The following is a 22,355-nucleotide window of genomic DNA, read 5'->3' as shown; positions in this document are numbered from 1 at the left end:
TTTTTTTTATAACAAAAACGGTTTAAAATGATGGGTTGTATCACAGACAGTTGCTTTAAAATTGATTCTACGGTGTACAATAATAATTTAGCATCTAGCCAGAAAAACCGGGTATGCGAGAACACAATAGACGCATTCTTTTTAGTGATAAGAACCAAAACAGTCCCAAAAGTTTACATTTTGATTTGATCTATTAGATTAAAATAAGAAGAACTTAGATTGTCTATATCCGTTCTTTTATTTACCGCATTATTATGTTTTTTTATGTTTATCATTTCGGCTAGAAGTCTCTTTTTAAAAAGCTGCTGTTGGCCCATAATTGTAGTCTTGCCAAAATTAAAATTGTGTCCTGTATTCATTTTGTGCTCAGCTAAAGCAGTTTTTTTTAAGGGCTAAATTCCTACAATCATACTCATGTTCGTATAGGCGCTGCCTCAAATATCTACCCGTCTGACCACTGTAACACACATCACACCCAGAGCAAGGTATTTTATAAATAATGTTAGAATGTAAATCAAAGGCGTCTTTAGTTTTAAGCTTCGTAAAGAAATGTTTTCTTACCGAGTTTTCACTTCTTTCTGAGATTTTAATAACATCAGATTTTGATTGTATGGTCTTTTTAATTTTATGAGAAAGTGTGTTAATGTAAGGAATCTTGAAATAAGCCAATTGATTATTTTCATTGTTTCGTGTAATATTTTGAGTAATGTTCTCGGTGTCGTTAATTATTTTTTTAATAATTGATAGGGGGTAGTTTTTCTTTAAAATTGTCTGAACATAATGAAGGTTTTTTTTATGATATTCTGGACTAGAAAGTCTCAAGCACCGATGTTTTAGGTTTTTTATTACATTTATTTTGTGTGTCATAGGATGTTCTGAAAAATAATTTAAAATGCGTTCTGAAAAAGTTGGTTTTTGATACCAATCTGTTTTTATGGTACCATCTGTGGATCTTATAACTTTAACATCCAAAAATGGAAGACTACAGTTAATTTCTTGTTCGATAGTGAATTGTAAACGTGGATGGAAACTATTGAAGACTGATAGAATTTCGTTTTCTTTTTTATTTGGAATTGCCGTGATTATGTCATCAACGTACCTACAGAGAAAAGGTACATTAAAAGATAGTTCAGAAATACACTGATCTTGTAGTTGTGCCATTACAATGTCTGAGCATATTGGGGACATGCAGTTTCCCATTCCTAGGCCAAAAATTTGGGTATAGAAATTTTCACCATGTTGGAAATAATTATTCTCAATACAAAAATTAAAAAGAAAAACAACTGTTTCAAGGTCTAGCGATGTATTAGGCCGGATAAGATGCCACTTTTGGGTGATTATATCAGTTACTAGGTCCACCGGTATATTAGTAAATAAAGAAACAACATCCAACGATACAAGAATATAACCTTCAGGGACTGTTTGCTCTTTAATGTAATTAGCGAAATCAAAAGAATTTTTCACATATCGTTCATCTTTTATAAAAAAATTTTGTAAAATGTTGGACAAAAATTTTGTTAAATTGTAAAGAGGGGAACCAGTAAAAGAGACTAAGTTCTTCTTATTTTAATCTAATAGATCAAATCAAAATGTAAACTTTTGGGACTAAACTATTTTATATATTCTATGTTACCTGTGTGTCCTGTAAACATGATTTTTTATGACAAGCAAAATCACACTGTTATGTAAGCAATTTTTTTAATTTTTTTTTTGTTGTGTATTTTTTTTAATTCAAATCTAAGATTTTGTTGTTTTTTTTTTTGTTTTTCTATTTTTTTCTTTTTTGGTGGTATCAACATAACCCTAAAAAGTTAAATTTTGTTTATATATAATAATCCTTTTTTATTGTGTCTTTTTTGTTACCTTAGGGCCCTGATGAAGCAATAAAATTATTGCGAAACGTTGGCCAGTACATAAAGTGACGTTTATTTTTATTCCTTCGATCCCATCCCACAACTAAACTCAAGATTTCAAACCTATAGGATCGCAACTAGAATTTATTGTACAATTCTAACATTAAACTACTTACTAGAATCCCAAATTATATAAGTTAAACAATAGTTTCTAAATTATTAACCCTTACTGCTAATAATATACAGTGCACTATTGTATTAAAGATACTGTGTGTGCACTCTTATCCTAGATAACAAAAATCTCATGAGGTGAAGCTATTGATATACAATTGCAAATTTTAAAAAATATACAGTACCGAGCAAAAGTAAAGAAACTTTTTTTAAAAAATTTTAAATTTATTTTATTAAAGTTAACTAAATTTTTTTTATCCTATAATACTACACCAAACTAGATAATAAAAATAAAACATAAACATTATAATTCTACTTATTATAAAGCTATATGTAAATTAATTAAAAAAAACAGGGAGTAAAAATAGAGGAACACATATTTAAAGAAAATATATAATAACAACAAATTAATATTTAGTTGCATATCCCTTATTTTTAATAACTGCAAGGCATCTTCTTTTCATAGATCCAATCAGATTCCCTAAGGTCTCCTTGGGTACAGAATGCCATGTCAATTATTTTGTCAATGTTTAATGGTTCAACTGCTTCAAACAACTCGTCTCCATTTTTAAATTTTTCGGAATGTTCCTTACGAATTTTTTTGTCTACTAAATCCCAGAGATTCTCTATGGGATTAAGGTCAGGACTCTGAGCTGGCCACTTAACAACAGTTATTTTTTTGTCCTCAAAAATTTTTTTTATAATTTTAGCTGTATGCTTCAGATCATTGTCTTGTTGAAACCTCCATTGCAATGGCATGTTTTCCTCTGCATGTGGCAACATATTATCAGTTAATATTTCTAAATATTTAAACCGATCCATAATCCCATCAATTTTGACAATGGGGCCCATTTCCATACCAGAGAAACAACCCCACACTTGTACATTTCCCCCTTCATGCTTAATAGTGCCCAAAGTATACTTTGGATCAACTCTTTTATTTTTAGGACGCCTGACCCTTAAAATACCATCAGAAGAAAATAAATTAAACTTACTTTTATCCGAAAATAATACTGTATTCCATCTTGCTTCTGACCAGTTTAAATGGTCATGTGCAAATTGAAGTCGGGCGGTTCGATTCTTCTTCGAAATAAAGAGTTTCTTGGATGGTTTTCTTGCCGGCAAGTCACTGTCCCTTAAACGTCTTCGAACTGTATGGACACTAATATTTACATCGTCTAGTTAAGATTTTATATTCACTGCTGTGTTAAATGGATTTTTAAGAGCTAAGGATTTAATCTTTTCGTCAACTCTAGGCGTCGTTTTTCTAGGCCTACCAGTTTTAGGTGGACTTATTAATGAGTTCCTAATGCGGTGTAACTTTATGGTTTTGGAAACGACTGAGCGGTTTAATCCTAACTGCTTAGCAATGATTGCTTGCTTAACACCCGATTGATATTTTGATATTGTCAACTGTTTTATACATAACGCCAAAGTAATACCTCGAGGCATATTTACAGGTTATTCTTTATTAATTAACAAAATATTATTGTGTATTGGTTTCAATAAGCAAACATAAACTATAACCTTTAAAAATGTTTCTCTACTTTTGCTCCTCATAAAATAAAGATAAGCAAATTAGATTGTTTTTGTTGCAAGAATGTATAAATACCAAATATGTTTTTGCATTCCTTTGAACTTAAAATAATGTGAGTATTTGTTTATTGGCAATAGCCAATTACTCTGGCTTTATATTTATTAAATAAACGTACTGTATATATACTGTTATGACACTCCGTAAAGAAACAACACATATCCAAAATTATAAACTAAAATTATGAACAAAAGGAAAAAACGTAAGGTCGTTCATCAAAGAATAAGCATAGAAGGAAAAAGAAAACGAAAAAGATAATTTAATTAATTTAAAACTACTACAATGTCATGTGATCATTCCCTGCTATAATCCATTTAATTATTTCTCCCTGGCATTTCTGGTATGGTTAACTATCTTAAGTGTGCAGGCAAACTGTTATAAACCTTTGGCCTTTGGAGAAAGTATATGTGATTCTGGCATATGGAATGCTTAGGGTTTTGTAATAAGACATTATTTTGTGCCGCATTTCTCGTATTCACCCCATGATTAAAATTCTGTAATTCTGTTTATGCCAGTCTGATTTTAACATGAATCTAATTATTGCCTTCATATGTAACTGTTATAGTGAAAGTAGGCCACTCTGTTTATAAACGAGCTCCTTGGATATCTTTTCCTTTTAAAGAGCATTACTTTAATAACCTATTTCTGCACTATTTAAAGTGTATTAATTTCTGTAAGTCCTGCTCCACCACATACCACATTATCATAATTAAATTATAGATTCTACTAAAGCAATTTAGACAAATTTTAATGTCTTAAAAGATACTATATTTCTCAATTCAGTAAATTTAAAAATAAGTTTTATAAATTTACCTGTAACATATTCGATGTGTTCCTTCCATGAAAGAAGCTCATCAGTATAGACGCCTAAATACTTTAAACACTTTTTTCTTTTAATCAAGTTGTTACAATCACAATGCAAAAGATTACAATTTGTCTTGTGTAATTTAATATTTTCAAAACTGGAAAGGGCGCGTGCTGAGAGGAAGAAATTCATGAAATTAGTTTTTTCGGCATTTAAATAAAGTAGACTTTCATCCAACCAGTTTTTTATTTTTTGTAAAAAAAAACTGCTTTGTGCTTGAGAGATTCCCAGTCATCGCCACTTACAATTAATGCTGTATCATCAGCAAAGCAAAAAACTATATCCTCACCTATGACAGAAAATATTATTAATATATATGTTAAAAAGTAAGGTTGAAAGAACAGTACCCTGTGGCACACCAAATTCGACCTTAAGCTTTTTACTTTCTTCACCAGATATGATTTAATAAAATTATTTGGTATTCCTCTCACTGCCATATGCTCCAAGCGCTCAAGTAGAATCTGGTGTGCCAGCGTGTCAAATGCCTTTTGTAGGTCTAGAAACAATGCAATGACCCTCTTTCCCTGATCCAATTTTTTTAAGATTACTTCCGTCACCTTGCAAAGTGCATTTTTTGTATTTCAATTTTCTCTTAAAGCAAATTGATATTTATTTAATAGACTATTTAAGTATTTTAAGAGCTTACTTAAACATTTTTCAATTATTTTACTTATAGTGCTAGTTAAGGCTAGGTTAGGTCTATAATTGTTTACAACTTTTCTATCACCATGCTTGTGTAATGGGATTATTACTGCATTCTTTAATGCTTTTTGAAAAACACCAGTATGGAAAGACGTGTTTACAGTGTGTAAAAGAGGTTGCATTAAATGTTCATTAAACCTTTTGAAAATTGTTTAACTTATTTCATCTTCACCACCCTTAACTCCATTTTTTAAACTCATAGAGAGAACATATTTAATTCCTCTGCTATAAGCTTTGCATCCATTAATTCAATATTCCCAGAGCTTCGAATATTCGTTAATTCAGGGGAAGTAATCTGGTCATTGGTTACCTCCTTTATTACATTTCATAACCTTTTTGGATTACCAGCATTGTGTTGAGCCAAAGATTTATAATACGAATATTTAGCTGATTTTATAAGTTTTCAAAGTATTTTTTTATACTCTTTATACTGTTTGACGAAAAAAATTTTGTTATGTAAAACTTTTTTTTCTATTTTTTAACTTTATCCCTGTTTCTTATTGATACCAACAAACCCCCAGTGATCCACGGCTTAAGTGTCTTCTTATGTTAAGGTCACTTTTATTATGAATGTTATGAGTTTCCGACATGACTATCACATCAAACTCCTTTTGTAAAGATTCCAAAAATACCAAAAACTCATCAAAATTATGATATATATACTCCTAATATTAACGTGTATAATATTTATATCTAACCGAGTCCTATAAAAAAATGAAATGTTTAATAAGTTATCACAATAAATACATTCACCAGCATTGTAATCATCCAATTAGTAAACAACAACTTTGTTTGAGTTCAGCATGTGCATAGGGGCAAGGGGGGTGTTTTGTTTAGATTAAGATTAGATTAAAATAAGGGTGAAGTTTCACTGCGACCTAAAAGATCTATTGTGTGCCCCTTTCTAATTACTGCTTGATGTTATTCTCAAGTCAAATTACTTCGTACAATCCTATGGCTTTAATAAAGGCTAGTAGTTGTGACGGTTCCAGTAATGAGATATTTCCTTCTGGAATTTCATAATTACCGAGGTGCATGGCACGACTTTCGGCAACTGTTTCGCATGTAGTTACTAGGTGTTCTGGGGTCTCTTCCTCTTCCCCACAGAATCTGCATTCACCTGTCTGTTCTAGTTTTAGTTTCCTGCGGTGTTCTCGAAGGTGACAGTGCCCTGTTAGGAATCCTGTTACAATCCGTAGTTTAGTTTTAGTTAAACTTACTAGAGCTTTAGATTTTTTGGGTCGAGGGTTCCAAGGAACATCTTGGAGTGTCTCAACCCTGGATGATCATCCCAGAGGCTTTCTCTGAGTTGATCCTCCATTTTTGTAAGCTCATATAGGTAAGTATTCTTTCCTATGCCGCAGAAAGGTTCCGGTCCTACAAATTGAGAACCAGATCCCTTTTTTGCCAGAATATTGGCTTCTTCGTTACCTTGCACGCCTGTATGTCCAGGTACCCACAATATTGTGACTTTATTTCTCTTTCCTACCTCATTAAGTTTGCCCAAACAGTCTCTTACCATTTTAGAACTGATGACATGTGAACTCAGTGCTGCTATGGCTGCTTGACTGTCGGTGAAGATTGCGATGTCCTGCTTGAGGTAGTCTTTGTTCAGGATTAATTGAGCGCATCTTTCTATAGCGTGTATTTCCGCTTGAAAGACACTGGTGTATTTTCCCAGTGGCTCTGAGTATTTGGTGCCAGGCCCAAATACTCCAGCTCCTGTTCCTTTTTCGGTTTTAGAACCATCTGTGTACCATTTGATAGTATTCTGTTTAAGTGAGCGGGCGACAGATCCATTTTCCCAGTCACTTTTGCTGTCAATTTTTGTACTGAAATTCCTAACAAAGTGATATTCCCGAGTTATATCGTCCTTGGGAAGATCGAACAGGAGAATGGATCTTGTTTGAGATACCCAGGCTCTCTGATCAATGTCCCTACTGTTCGTTCTATCCCTTGCTAATCTGAACATGGCCCTTTTAGCAGCTCCCTCTACTGCCAGGTGAAGAGGTGCCAGGTCAACTATGACCTCCAGTGCTGCTGTGGGGCATGTTTTCATAGCTCCTGTGATGCAAACGCATGCAAGTCTTTGAACCTTGTCAAGTTTACGCCTTACTGTACTTAACTTTGTAGTGTCATGCCACACCACTGCCCCATATGTGATGATGGGTTTAACCATCATGGTGTACATCCATCGCAGTATTTTTGGGGAGCATCCCCAGTTTTTACCCGCTAGGTTCCTACAGATCATAATGGCTTTGGTGGCCTTGTTTACTGTGAATTCTAGATGCTTGTTCCAACTAAGCTTACTATCCAGTGTCACTCCTAGATATTTTACTTCATCCGATGTATGTACAACTTGTCCGCCCAGGTGGATGTCCCTGGTGGGTTGCATTTTCCTTTTACGAGTGAATGGTACGATAGTAGTTTTCGCTGAATTTATGCTCAGCCCCACTGATGTGCACCATTCTTCCGTGATGCTTAGGCTTCTTTGTATGAGGTCGTATAAAGTGCCCTTATACCTGCCTTTGACTATAATAACGATATCATCAGCATATCCTATGCAGGTGAAACCGAGATTTGTCAATATCTCAAGTAGTTCATCGACTACTAGACTCCATAGTAAGGGTGAAGTTACCCCTCCTTGAGGCGTGCCACGAGTAGTTTTGATGCCTGTGGTCTGTTAGCCCACAGTAGTCTCAGCCGTACGCGTGGCAAGCATTTGACAAATCCATCGGATTATGGTTTTGTTCAAATTTCTTTTTTCCAGGGCATTTTTTACCGCTACATGTGACGTGTTATCAAATGCCCCAGATATATCTAGAAAGGCGCAGATGGCTGTTTCTTTCTCATTCAGGCTTTTCTGGATGATTTGTGTCAGTTGATATAGTGCGGTTTCTGTGGATCTGCCCGCTCTATAAGCATGTTGACACTGATGTAGAGGTGCTCTCTCCAGAATGTCATTCCTGATATGGTTGTCTACAATTTTTTCTATTGTTTTCAGAATGAAAGACGTAAGGCTAATAGGTCTAAAAGATTTGGGGTCAGTCCCATCTTTTTTTCCTATTTTCGGTATGAAGGTGACTTTTGCCCTTCGCCAGCTACTGGGAATGTATCCCGACGCTAAGCTCGTCCTTGCTATTCTACTCAGGTGAGGAAGGACTTTCTCTTGTCCGTTTTGTAGGAGAGCAGGAAAAATTCCATCCACTCCCGGTGACTTGTACGGTTGAAAGGTGTTTATTGCCCATTTCAACCTTTCTGTCTTAAAGACGGTCCTTGCAGCTTCCCAGTCCTCTTTTTTAGGATTGGTGTACTTTATTGGGACCGTTTCTATAGGTTCGCACCCTGGAAAGTGTGTTTGAAGTAATAGGATGGCTTGCTCCTCTTCTCCCTTCGTGTAGGTGCCATCTGGCTTTTTGAGGGCCATTATTGGGTATGTGCCTCCCTTAGCCATTGCTTTGTGCAGTCTAGCCGCAGTCGGAGTGTTAGCGATTTCCGCACAGAAAGTTCTGAAGTGCTGTCTTTGGGTTTTTCTTATCTCTTTGTTATAAAGAGTAAGCACTTCGGCATATACCTGCCAGTTACCGTCTCTTTTCGCTGTATTGAAAAGATGACGCACTTTTGACCTTAGTTTTGACAGGTGTGTATTCCACCACGGGGCGTCTTTAACGGGTCTCTCACTGGTCACTGGGCAACTTGAGTCGAACGCCTCATTTATTGCACGTGTGACAGCTTGTGAGTCCTGCTCTAAGTCTAGATGGTGCGGTTTCCCATTTAAGCTTAGATAATTTAAGTTGTTTTCCAGATTGGTGTTGTATAATTCCCAGTCTGTTTTTCCTGGGACCCTCCTTTCGGGTCCATTGTATTTAATGCTGTCCAGCTTGAATTCGATAATCCTGTGGTCGGACAGTGATGGTTCAGCTGATACTCTCCAGTCCTTGATGTGGTCTCTGAGACTGGAGCTGACTAAAGTAATATCTAATACTTCCGATCTTGATTTAGTTACGAATGTTGGTGTAGTTCCCACATTCAGAACCTCGAGATCGGTTGTCGTTAGATATTCAAGCAGACACTCACCTCTAAAGTTAATATCTGTGCTTCCCCATGTGATATGGTGAGCATTTGCGTCGCAGCCTAGAAGGAGTGGTAGACGCAATCTGCTACAGTATTGAATCAGCTCTTGCACTTCTGCTGGTGGTGTCATAGGCCCATCTCCAGCAAAATATGCTGACGCAATTACTATGGTCCTGTTGGTGTCCCCAATGTCGAGATTTACGACAATAGGTGTTAGGTCCCGTGTCATGAGTTCTGAAATACATATGTAATTGATGTTATTTCTTATGAGAATGCAGGCTCTGGATGATTCCTGCCTGGTATCATATATTACTTTTGACGTTTTGCTTGACAGACCCTTGATCTGCCCCCGATTGATCCAGGGTTCTTGGATCAAGACTAGTCCCAGATCTTGCTTGACAAACATCCGTGCAATCACATCGGAGGATGCTCGTTTGTGTTGCAGGTTTATTTGTGCTAATTTGCTGAATTTAAAGGCTTCTGGTTTGGCAGAGTGAAGTCCTCTTATGATTTGTCAGGGCCATCCGGTCCGTCCCCCTGATGATCTACATTGTTTACAAACACATTCATCGATTCTCTGTTGTCAAGTTTTCACGCATTTTCAAAAGAGGAAATTTTCAGCTATACATCAAAACATAATGTTAATTTAACTTATGGATGTTAGATTCTGGATAAAAAAATAAAAACTAGAAATAGATATATGTTATTCTAAACGGAAAAATAACATCTTCAAAGCAAAAAAAAATAATTATTAACATTCTTATTCCTAAAATTTCAGTGTTTTTTTTGGTAAACTGTTACGTCAGTAAAAACTTGTGCCGTTTGTGCCGCACCATGGGAAAAAGGCGATTTAAGCCGATCTTTTAATCCGACACATAAAATATTTAATTTCCATAAAAATGCTTTTTATTAGATAAGTACCTTTACTGTAATGAAGTACGTTAAAAAAACGCACAAAGAGTTTATTAACGGTAATATTGTTTATAATTTAATAAATATTTGGCGTGTAAATATTTTTTGACGACGTCGTTGAATCGTTGCGTTGTTTGATCGGTTTGATTGAAAAGCTTAATTGCATATTCCCTCCAGATTTCCGATATTCTGTCTGTATCCTTCTTAAAACTGAGAGTTGTTAATTATTAATACTCAAATGACGCGACAATTATTGTTGACAACGCACTACTTACTCGTATGTTTCATTTCAAAGTCTTCTTCGCGTTTACTTACGTTTCTTCGCGTGAAGGAAAAACAAAACATGTTCCAATATTTAGTTGTCAACATTTTTAATTTTTCAAACTATTAATTAAATAGTAATGAACATAAAATATATAATTAAACTTTAAAATAATCCCATACATCATATAAAATGTTAATTTCAGATTTAGAGTGAAAAAAATAGAATAAAATAATTTCGGTAAATTGGCATTTTATTCGCAAAATAACTGCTTGTTCCAACAATTAGAGTTGCTACGGCTGGTAATGTACAAGGACGATTTGTGAACCACAGTTATAAATAATTGCTTTTGTGATTAAAGTTTTTATCTTTGAATAATAATAATATGAATTTCAAACTATTCTCATTTCTTGCTAGGACATTTAATTGCCAGATTTTTTATTAACTGTAAAAAGCACAGAAATAACTGTAAAAAGCTATTAAGGTAACTTTTTAGTATTTAGCCGCCAGTTTAGATCTTGTAAGACAGTATTATCAAACTTGCACTTGCATGCATGTACACATTCCTCCAGCACATTTTAAAAAATCAAAATGAAACTTTCCAGAGAATGAAGGAATAATTTATCACATAATAATTACACACCGAGATGTATCCATGTTCATCGATCCTGTTTAAATGCTGACATAATAATGCTATGTAATCCATACGTATCTCCTATCTTTTCCAAACAGATATTTTTACTCTTTTTAAGTGATGTGCAGCTTGTTAAATGTTTCTAGATATAGAACGTTGCATCTCTAAAAATACTTTTAATCGTTAGATCGCCTAAGGTATTATCAATCACCCTGTATAACAGATTTTACCAAATAACCGGGCAGCTATTGATGGGAAGCATATTAATATTCAATGTCCTATAAATAGTAGGGTTTTATTGGCGTGTTGTGATGCAGATTAAGTATACATTATTATAATACAAGTCGTGTGTCGGGTTTTGTCACATTCGAAATGCAGCATTTTTATTGGCTCCGGGAAAGCAACGAAACGAAAAAACACTCTCTTACAAATATCGTCGAAAGTATCAATCCTACGATAAATGAGCTATTACTTTTTTTTTCGTTATGAAATTGTCCACAAAAAAAAGGTTATATGCATTTTTTTCTTAGAGGTCTTTTTTTCAAGAAATTTTACTTTCAATGTTGTACATTAGAAATATTGTAAAATATTGTACTTTTTTTCCACATTGCCATAGAGGTAAAGAACCAGACGCGTTTTTATCAGGTGGTCTCCCTGATAGGCCTAATCCACAAAGCTACGATGAAAATATGGGACTTTTTTACTTAGTTATCAGTAACATGATGCGGCATTTTCCAAGTCTTCGCCAACTCCAAGTGTTGAGCACAGAAAATTTATTGGATCTAAATTCTTATCAAATTCAATATTTTCGGACTCTTCATTGTTCGATTTAATGTTCAGAAATGATTGTCCATGGCAGTAGCCTTAAATCGGAGAGAACAGTGTAGGCCAAGTTTCCTACATCCGCAGTTAGCTCCATAAATTTTTGGAAAATTACAAAAGCTTGTGTTGTGCAAAAAACATCAGGAATAGGTGGGAATAGTGTTTGTATTGGCTGTAAATAATCATCAATCATCGTATTCAGATTCTTACCAAGCTATTTCTATACTTTATAATAAACACGCTATATAAATGAGCTGTATGATGTTGCTGATAGCATTGAAAGCTTAAGAGCTATATCGATTTCGCGAAGCAATATTGATGATATTGACGTTTTTAGCGCAGTGGAGCACTATACAGGGTGTTTCATTAATATTGCGAAAAATTCAGGGGGAGTTTTCTTGCTTAAAAGTAATAAAAAAAGTCCCTATAAACCTATGTCCGCAAATGCTTAATTTCTAAGATACAGCCTGTTAAAGTTAATTTTATTTTTTCTTAATAATTTTGGTAGTTATGTAGATATTTGAAGGAAAATTAGCATCTGGGGGTTTTTTGATATGGTAAATTCAAATTTATTGTTACGAGGGTTCTTACTTGTAGAGGGCGCTACATACACGGATTTTTTTTTTACAAAAAAATAAATTTATCCATCATTTTCACGTAAAAAACATATCTTGATCAAAGTCGCTACGAGCCAGCGTTTTCGAGATTTTTGGAATTAAAATAATAAATGTATTAAATTTTAACGTTTTAGATTTGAGATATCATCAGCTTTAAAAATGAAATCTGGAGCTTTTATTTACTATGCTCTTTTGAAACTTCAAAATAAATGTCAATATTTTATTAAGTTTTATTTTATATTTTTTTGTTATAAAATATTTTTTATTTAGTGAAAAAAAAATTACCCAAAGTTCTTACGACAAACATCTACTTTTAAAAAAGCCACTTGGTGGAACATAAGCTATAACAATTGTTCAAAATGTGAACCCCTAACTGCAATACAGGCCGCTATTCTACGACGCATCGATTGGCGAACTTGTTCAAATATTCCGGGTGTGTGTTTAATTGTATATAGGAAGCGTTGTATAAACCAAATGTACCCCAAAGGAAAAAGTCCAAGGAATTAAGGTCTAGAGATCTGGGAAGCCAAGGTTCAGTTCCTCCTGGGCCTATCCAACGATTCAACGATGCAACTAAACTGAAATGAGTTGGGGCTTCATCGTGCATGAAGTACATTTGCAATCTTAACTGCAATGGAACATTCTCCAAAAGTATGGGCTATTCGTGTTCGAGGAAATGACGATAAACTTCTCCGGTAAGCCTCAATGGCAAAAAAAAATGGGAAAATTGATATTGATGACGGCCTTCTAAAATTGCAGGTGGATTCTCATCCGCCCATAGGTGATTATTGTGAAAGTTTATTATGGCTTCTCTGGAAGACTTTGCTTCATCCGTGAATAATATTTATTTTAAAAACTGGGGGTTTTCGCCAATTTTTTGTTGCATAAAACGGCAAAAATTTAGTCTTAACGGAAAATCAGTCGGTAAATTGCTTGTACCTGCTGGATATGATAAGGGTATAGAAAGTTATTCTTTTCTATTCTATTCTTAAATTCTGAAAACCGTAAAAGGACTTACATTTAAGTTTAAAGCAATCTTTTTAGTGCTTGTTGCAGGATTTTCCTCAATTTCATGGAGCACATTTTCTTCTATTCGTGGAGTTGCTGTTGTGCGCGGTCTCATGTTACCAGTAGTTTGTTGTTGAAAACTTCCAGTGTCACAAAGGCGTTGATGGAGACGGGCGAATATCTTATGATGCGGGATAACACGATTAGGATATTTCTCCTCCTGCTAAAGACGCCTGCCTGCTAATGAATTGCCGTTGGCCAAACCATAAACAAAATGCATATCGCACTTCTCACTATTTGTATAAACCATTGCAAAAAATTAATAATTTAAGAATTATTAATCCCGTTCGGTATAATGGATAAATGGGTACTAAATGTATGTACGTTGCAGGCCTTTTCATACATATTTTTTTTTGTATTTCTGTTGCCTTTAGTTAATTTGTTATACCCAACATTCCTTTTACATTTATTATTTAAATTTTTTAAAGGAATTCCATACAACTTAAAAAAAACAATTATTGTGACTTTTAAAATGTAATGCATTCATTATGTTAAATCTAAATATCTCAATAAACGGTGGCTTGTACCGACTTCGACCGAGATAGCTTTTTCCGTAAAAATAATAGATAAATCTACTTTTTTATTAAAAAAAATAATTTAAGAAACCATAAAAAAGATATGACACTTCTAAAGTATAAAAAACCGTGTATGTAGCGCCCTCTACAAGTGCGAACCCTCGTAATATTAAATTTGAATTTAGTTTATCAGAAAATCCAGATGCCAGTTTTCGTTCAAATATCTGCATAACTACTAAAATTATTAAGAAAAAACAAAAATAAAAATTAAACTTTAACACTTTGTATCTTAGAAATTAAGCATTTTATATTTGACAGACATATATTAATAAGGATTTTTTTTATTATATTTAAGCAAGTAGGAAACTCTCCCTGAATTTTTTCGCAATATTAATGAAACACCTTGTATATTGCTAACAATGCTTTGATACGGTTTGTAAGATATTATATGGGGGAACATTCTTCCTCATTAAATACTTTAGTGAGATCTCTGATGTCACTTCTCTTTCAAAAATTTTAATGGCTTTTGCCTTGCCTCTATTGAAGAGGTTGAATGTTTGTTTTTCCAGGTGTCATAAAATAAATATCTTTATTCTCAGACACAAGAGCTGTCAATAAAACCAAATATATTCCGATTTTCATTCGTCAACTCAATTGCAAGTATTGATAATGAAATGATTAACATCATCCTCTGCTTGCATAACCTTTATATGATTCTGTTTTAATTTTCCGGATATATGTTGGTCTGATGTATCTAAATGGACGTTATATAATTTCTCTATACCCTTTACTAATAGTATTCATAGCATGCATACCATACACCCATTTTCTCGTGTACTTCCCCACTTGCAACGCAATCTTCTGTTTTTATGAATTTCATGAATAATTGGTCGAGGATCGTGTCGCTCTAAGTTCCACAATATGATTTATTAGATTGTCGAATAGTGAAAAATCCGTCTGTGAAACTTTTAAATGCATTCTCTTCCATAGTCAGGTGTAACTTAGACATATCCTGGAAGGTATAAATATGTTGATTTTGCATAGATGAAATGTCCTGAAAATAAGGGAGCAAATTTTTTATGGAATTTAAGTGTGCATTGCAATCTCCCATTTGAAAATATTGAACCTATAATCGCGCCGTAGAATCTCACTCTATTCGAATAATTTGTCATTAAATTTGTCCACGAATAGTTCAATCATATTGGAATGTTCAATTTTGTAAGATACCCATTACTTGTTCAACACTACCATCAAGAATTCCAACATTTTCATCGATATTAATATTTTTTTCAAATATTGTCGCCAAAACCAGATGGCGAAGTGAGAGCTCTGATAGCTCTTGCATAGGCATGACCAACATTTTTTCAATTGAGTCTCGTCAATTGAGATATCAAAAAGGTCGAGACCTGCTTGATTTTTCGCCGACGACTAACAGGAACTCGTTTTTCATATTCTTCACCACAACTGTCTGTGGTTGTGAAGAACATGAAAAACGACATTGACAGTGTTGATGTCCCACAGGTACACAGTGACGCACATTCATACGTCCATGGAAAAAAAGGGCCGGCTGTGCTCTAGGTCACAAGAGGGAATACCTTCGTTAAATTATTTACATACATATTTAAACGAAAAAAACGATTTCAAAGCACGTTTTGACTCGTAATTTTTGATTTTTGTCAGTTGCCAATCTTGAATTGCAAATTTTTTGCAAATCGGGGCTTTCTACGAAAAAAATGCATAGAACCTTTTTTGATGGAGAATTTCATACTGAACAAAATGATAGCTCATTTTGGCTCATTCAACGTAGAATTAATAGTGTTGACGATATCTTTAAAAACGTGTTTTTGTGATCTTTGACTCCGCCTAAAAAAAAGCTCCCCTTGGATTCATGGGGACTTTTGAAGCATGATATCTAATGTCAAAAAGAAGCTCTGGTAAAAATTTCAGCTAGACGGGAATTTGGGATTTTTTCAGCAGCGACAGTCTCAAGATTCATTGGACCCTGGTTAAATTAGGGGATCGTCAGACGAATCTCTTAACACTATTTGCCGTAAGCAATTTGAACCAATGGACGTACATCTCAGTTTTGACGCCCTCTAAGAAAAAAAAACCAATGTGCAAAGTCTAATACAAATATAAACTGGCGTCTAAGTAATATAATTTTTTTTTTTAAATGTCGAACAACTTAAAGTTCCTAGCATGTAATTCTAAATTCTTTAAAAAAAACTGTTTGGGCACTTTATTTATGTCAGTTCTAACATGAAATTGTTTGATGTAAAAACACTGCCCTTGTAGTCGAGCCATTGTTTTTGTCTAATAATAATTGTCTTTCTCTTTGGTTTGTGCCTCTAACGAGTGACGTCTGTAACCCTCCCTCCCCTGTGTATCTTAAATGTAAGTATGACACTTCACTGTTTTTGTGTAGTTTTGCATTAATTATTATCATTCACTTTTCATTATTGTTTTGGCTTTTTTCTTTTGCTTGCCAGGTAATTTGTCTGTAGATTGAAATTTTCAAATTAGAAAGATAGCCAAGACTAAAATAATTAGTATTTGTATACATTGCCTAAATTCACATTTTATATTTGGATCTGGAAAACTAACGGGAAAGACCACGATGTGCGTACTTCTTACTAATAAATTATTAATTTAGTTTTGGCATTCAATTAAATTTTGCCTATAATATCGATTGTTGCATGCACTATAATTAGTATTGGCATAGTAGGAAAAATGATCAACAATATATTTTTATTTTCAATCGTGTGTAATAGCTTAAAAGAACATAGAAGGCACTTTTTCTTAAAATAAATTATAATAAAATAAGCTCTGTTATCACAGGTGCCTTGGAAAATTGCCACGAAAAAATGCATCAATCTATTTGTAATTTGTATATTTTTAGATGATGTCTCCAAACAGTTCTTTACTTTTTGACCGTTTTGTTTGTAATTATCTTAAGTGCTCGGAGGGGTTTTAAAAAGTTTCATAGCATGGGCGCTATTGTAAGTTTACATGGTTTTTATTGGATTGCACTGATCTGAATTCTTCGCAATAGAGGATATTCGTAAATGTCATGTCAATGTTAAAGAAAATATAGAGTAACATTTATAATTGTTTAATAACAAAAGTAGTAAGTATTTATTTAAACTCAATATTTAAGAAAAGTGATATTGTATGGATTTGAACATTCGACTATCCATCTTAATATTCTAAGTTTATTAATATCTCCTGAATAATATATCATACTTTAATGCATAAAAATATTTTAAGTAAATACTTCGTGTACAAAAAAAAATATATTTTTAATTGGATTTAGTATAGGACATCACATTATATTTCAAGCAAAACAATCTCTTGATGAAATCATATTAGAAATGTAAAAGTAATACATATCATATGTAATAGAGAACATAGTAGAGCAAAAAATTGTGTTACAAACACCAAATTTTGCACAGTTGTCCTTAAGGAGTTTTTAGTCGATTTTGCCCGTAGCAATGTTGTATTCAACGTTATAAATATAATAAATTTTATAATATTGCATGTAGGATGTCTGTTCCGACTAATTCGTGGTAGAACATTTCGATTTTCGCTATATTAATTAAGTATTTTTAACATCAGTTAAGTTGTTTAGCACAAATTACTTATCAATAAAGTCAGTAAGCGGCACATATACAGGTCGTCGTATTTGCTATTTCCGAAACTATAGGAGATACGAGGGCGGTTAAATTAGAAAAAAGTTGCCAATTTTGATGCTTATTCTAAATCCTTTTACAGCGTTGCAAAATGTTAATTAGTTCGTGAATTACAAGCTGATTTATAAAAAATGCCAAATTTTATTTTGATTATTATTTCCAAAACTATTCATTTTAGAAACTTACTTTTAATTACAAAGTTTTACAATTTTCTGTTCTCTACAAAACTTCACCTTTATTTTTTTTATGAAGGTTGGTATCTTGGCAACGGCTATCAACTTCTTTTTTTTAAATACAGACCTGCATTTTTAATAACTTATTTTAAAAGCCTTTTTTATTTCCTTTAAAATTATGTATCTCATTCATACGTTTCCCAACATTTGGACGTATTAATAACCATCATCAGGAATTGAATGAATTGAATACGGGCCTGATTTTTTTTAAATTGTAAATTAATTACTTAGTAATACAGTAAAAATTTTATCTTTTTGGTTGTTTTTTAAAAATATTGCTAAACGCTAAAATAATATAAAAGTGGTAATAATAATAATAATTCCATTTTAGACACAAAATGACTTGGTTTTTTAAGTAACCTTTAAAGAGTGTACAATTTGTTTAACTGTCATCAATTTATTTATTCAATAATCATCTGCTGAATAATATGATTGCAACTAAATGTTAAACATCAAAATTAAAAGGAGGTATTTAAAAAAAATGAATATTACAACAATACAGACTTTATAATAAATTTATTTTTAGGCTATTAAATAATATGTAGATAATTATGAAATAAATTGTTATTAACTCTTTGAGGTACAGAAAAAATGGTAAAAATTTACCCAAGTGGTACAAAAAAAAATGATTTCTTATTTATAACAAAGAAACATAAAAGCTAATTCAAGGTGCTCTAAAATAAAACATAACATTGAGAAATATCAAATTTTTTTACTTTTTTCTTTAAAAAACCCATGGTACATATTTTGACCCACCATACCACTGCCTAAAGTTATTTTGTATGGTAGGACTGAAAACAAGACTTGAACTTGACACATGCTGCAGGTCCAGTTTGTGCGTATTTCAAATTCCTTGGAACTACAGACTGCACATCTTCGTCTACTGGTTGGGAAGGTTTCCTTTTTTTGATGGGAGTTGGTAATGGTTTTTCGGTACCCTGTAATGATGTTACCAATTTGTCAGCAACTAGATGTTCTCTAATATTCAAACGAAATTCTTTCATGTCCATTTTAGGCCCTTCAGATAACTTGTAAAGGACGTAAGCATTAACAACAGCAGCATCAATAAAGAAAAACATGATTCTATGCCACCATTTTTTGCTTTTTCGGTCGAGGCCGTAAACTGCCCTTATTTGGTCAAATTTATCTACTGAGTTCATATGTTTATTGTAATCAGTCAGCGCTATTGGGCAAGGTATGTTTTCTACACTGCCGTCTTTCGCTTTCCTTTTGACCTCAGTTTTGTCATCTGGGTTGTGATAATTTGAAAGAAGGTGAACTGTTCTTTTATCGCGCCATTTAAATGCTGAAAGTTCTGTAGAACTGACGTACCAGTCACAGTCACCTCTGTGCATTGCTTTATCTTCCAGAAATTGGGGCATATTTTTTCTGGTATGTCTAACAGTGCCACAGGCATATAACTTTTCTTGATCCAGTTGATTCATTAGGACTACATTTGTAAAAAAGTTATATCAAAGAAAATTTTATGATACCTGTGTTTTAAATTTTGTGTCATCTGAAGCACTACTTTGGTACCCAAACATTTTTCTGCAACAGGACCGGTTTTGCCACAATATATTTCAAAATCCCAGCAATATCCAATGCTGTCAGCTATCATCCACACTTTATAGCCTCTCTTTACTGGCTTTGCAGGCATGTATTGTTTGATCGTAGATCGGCCTTTAAACTTTATCGTAGACTCGCCCACTGATAAAAATTCGTGAGGATGCAGACAGGCTTGAAAATTGGATTTCAACATTTCTAAAAATGGTCTTACCTTATATAAATTATCAGAATTTCGGTTGGGCATGAAGTTCTTGTCATTAAGATGTACATTACTTTGGAGCCAACCAAAGCGATGGACAGTTATTAGTCTACTAATATAGGGATCATGTAAAATTGGATCTGTACTCCAGTAATCCCGATATGACGGAAGCTTTTTGATACCCATTAGTAAGTTTATACCAATAAATGTACGCATTTCTACCCTATCGGTGGGCTTATAACTTTTGCCGGAATTGTGAAGTTTGCTCTGCGTAGAGGTTTGTTTGAAACACCATATGTTCGACAATTTTGTCTGAAATCAGAAGTTTAAAAATATTATATGGTGTCACCCTATCTAGTTCCTTTATGACTTGTGCTAGTCCTGAATATTTTATAAATTGGACAGGTGGAACCGTTTTATTATTCTTACTCCACTGTATTTTGAATAATGTTTTTAGTTCACTCAGTGGAATAAGGTCTTTGGGTCCCATTCCTCCGGTTCTTCATCCGATGATGATATTACCATATTATTCGGTTCTGATAAATTATTTGTGATTTCTGGCTCGTCTACATCATTTCCATTACAACTATCATTATCCGAGTCGATATCTGATGGAATGCCTACAAATTCACTGTCCGAATTTTCAATATTTTCAATTTCATTATAAAGATCCTTTTCGGTCAAACCAATAAGCTTAAAAGGCAATGGTTCTGGAAATCGGTCACTTGCCATATTTTGCTCCTACCTAAAAAAAAAACCTTACTTGTATGGTGGGACAAAATGTAACCCATAGTTAAAAATACAGAATATAGAAGTAAGTAACTCAATAATTTAAAGTTATTTAGTATAAAACAGTTATATAAAAAGTATATCTTAACAAAAAAATATATAAAACATAAAACAAAAATATCTTACCCTTTTTAGAAAGAAACGTGCAACAACAAAAGATAAATAAACGAATAACCACTTGAATCACTAGGCACAATCTAGCGACATCTGCACTTTATACGCTTGATCTCTAAGGCTTATATGATCATATAGTCAGACGGTTTAATAAATAAACCGACGAACATTACTGGGAAAAAAAAATTGTAGGTTGGTTAAATTTTACTCCAACATACATGTGGAGTTGTATAATAGGTGGGTTAAATTTTGTACTTCAAAGAGTTAATCTAAATGTTCGAAATGATCATTCTTTTGTAAGCATTTTCGCGCATTGGTTACAAGTTTTCTTTGAATGTTCCTAAATTTTTGTGGAGAAATTTTATTACACGCTTCTCTTATTTTTAAACTTAGGTCCTCTAAATTTTGAGGCGCAGTTTTATAAACCTGGTTCTTAATAAAACCCTATATGGAAAAATCCATGGGTGTTATATCAGGCGATCTTGCCGGCCAATTTAAAATTATTGTTAAATAGATAGATAGCTTATGAAAAACTAAGATAGGAAAATGCAACTCGTATTTCTCCAAGTCAAATCATTTAGATTTTCTCAAAATCATTTAGATTTTACAACCTGGTAAAGTTTTTAAAGAATTTGGTTTTCAGTGGTTGATATTTAGAAAACAGTTCAAAATTGATATAGGGTGTTATAATGTTAAATGGAATGTTTTATTTAAAATAATAAAGTTACAGCTGCCCAGTCTTCTTGACGTGTCCGTACGTTTTTCAATCAGGTAATTTGTTTACCAGTAAAAGGTAAACGGTACCAGACTTTTTGAATACACTGTATTTACCAAGTAATGGGATTTTCTCTTGAATGGATCATATGCAGCATTTGTTTAACCAAATTAGAATCAAGGGGTCGAACACAACATTGCTATGGGCAAAATCGATTAAAAACACCTTAAGAACAACTGTGCATAATTTGATGCTTGTGTAACAATTTGCAGTATTCTTCTAAAAATCTACCTCTAGGACTATGTAGGCAGATGTTAAGAATCAATAATAATTAGACGTGGCCTCATAAATATTAGACTTGCCACACATCTATTTTAAATTATTGCATGGCCTGTACCTACATTTCTGGGGGCCACAAGGGTCACTAATTTTAATAGCCCGATATTAACTTATGATAAAAATTTTCTGAACTTATTGGGAAAAATTATTAACTTTTAAATAAGTTATTTTTTCCCTTTTATAATAACATGACATTTAGGAACATCTTGATAAGTTATCCATATCTACCATAGCAATAAATGCACAACAATCGCATGCAACAACTGTATAAATAGTAATTTAGAAAATAGCAATAACCCTAGCTAAATAAAAAGAAGAATCTTAATCAAACTGACTTTATAACAATTCCTTTTTAATTTACAGTATCGTCCGGAACATTCAAATAATCCGCCCTTTTTGCATGCTAACGCTCTCGCTTTGCAACAGAAACAACGGTCTTTCTTGGCGTTTGGTTTTGGTGCGAGTTCTCAACCCTCGAGACGCGAATCACACGTCAACGTTAACGTTACGCCAACTTCACATGACATTTCGTCCGATACACCGGAGATAAGGAAGTACAAGAAGAGGTTCAACAGCGAAATTTTGTGCGCGGCATTATGGGGTGAGTTTTGTTTTGAAAGGT

The 22,355-nt window shown here is 33.4% G+C and overlaps 1 protein-coding gene across 5 annotated transcripts in view; it reads left to right on the top strand.

The window, feature by feature from the left end:
• Window positions 1-22,355, top strand: part of LOC126745987 (serine/threonine-protein kinase mig-15) — a 162,158-nt gene that overhangs the window by 106,554 nt on the left and 33,249 nt on the right. For 3 of the 5 annotated variants that reach the window (XM_050454069.1, XM_050454068.1, XM_050454071.1), the window contains one exon: window positions 22,097-22,334. In XM_050454069.1, coding sequence (XP_050310026.1) covers window positions 22,097-22,334 — 238 coding nt within the window. The remainder of the gene's footprint in view (window positions 1-22,096; window positions 22,335-22,355) is intronic. The other 2 variants (XM_050454070.1, XM_050454072.1) reach the window with 1 other exon arrangement.

The sequence above is a fragment of the Anthonomus grandis genome, chromosome 16, assembly GCF_022605725.1.
Source record: "Anthonomus grandis grandis chromosome 16, icAntGran1.3, whole genome shotgun sequence".
NCBI classification, from domain to species: Eukaryota; Metazoa; Arthropoda; class Insecta; order Coleoptera; family Curculionidae; genus Anthonomus; species Anthonomus grandis.
This window is presented reverse-complemented; position numbering and strand designations above follow the sequence as displayed.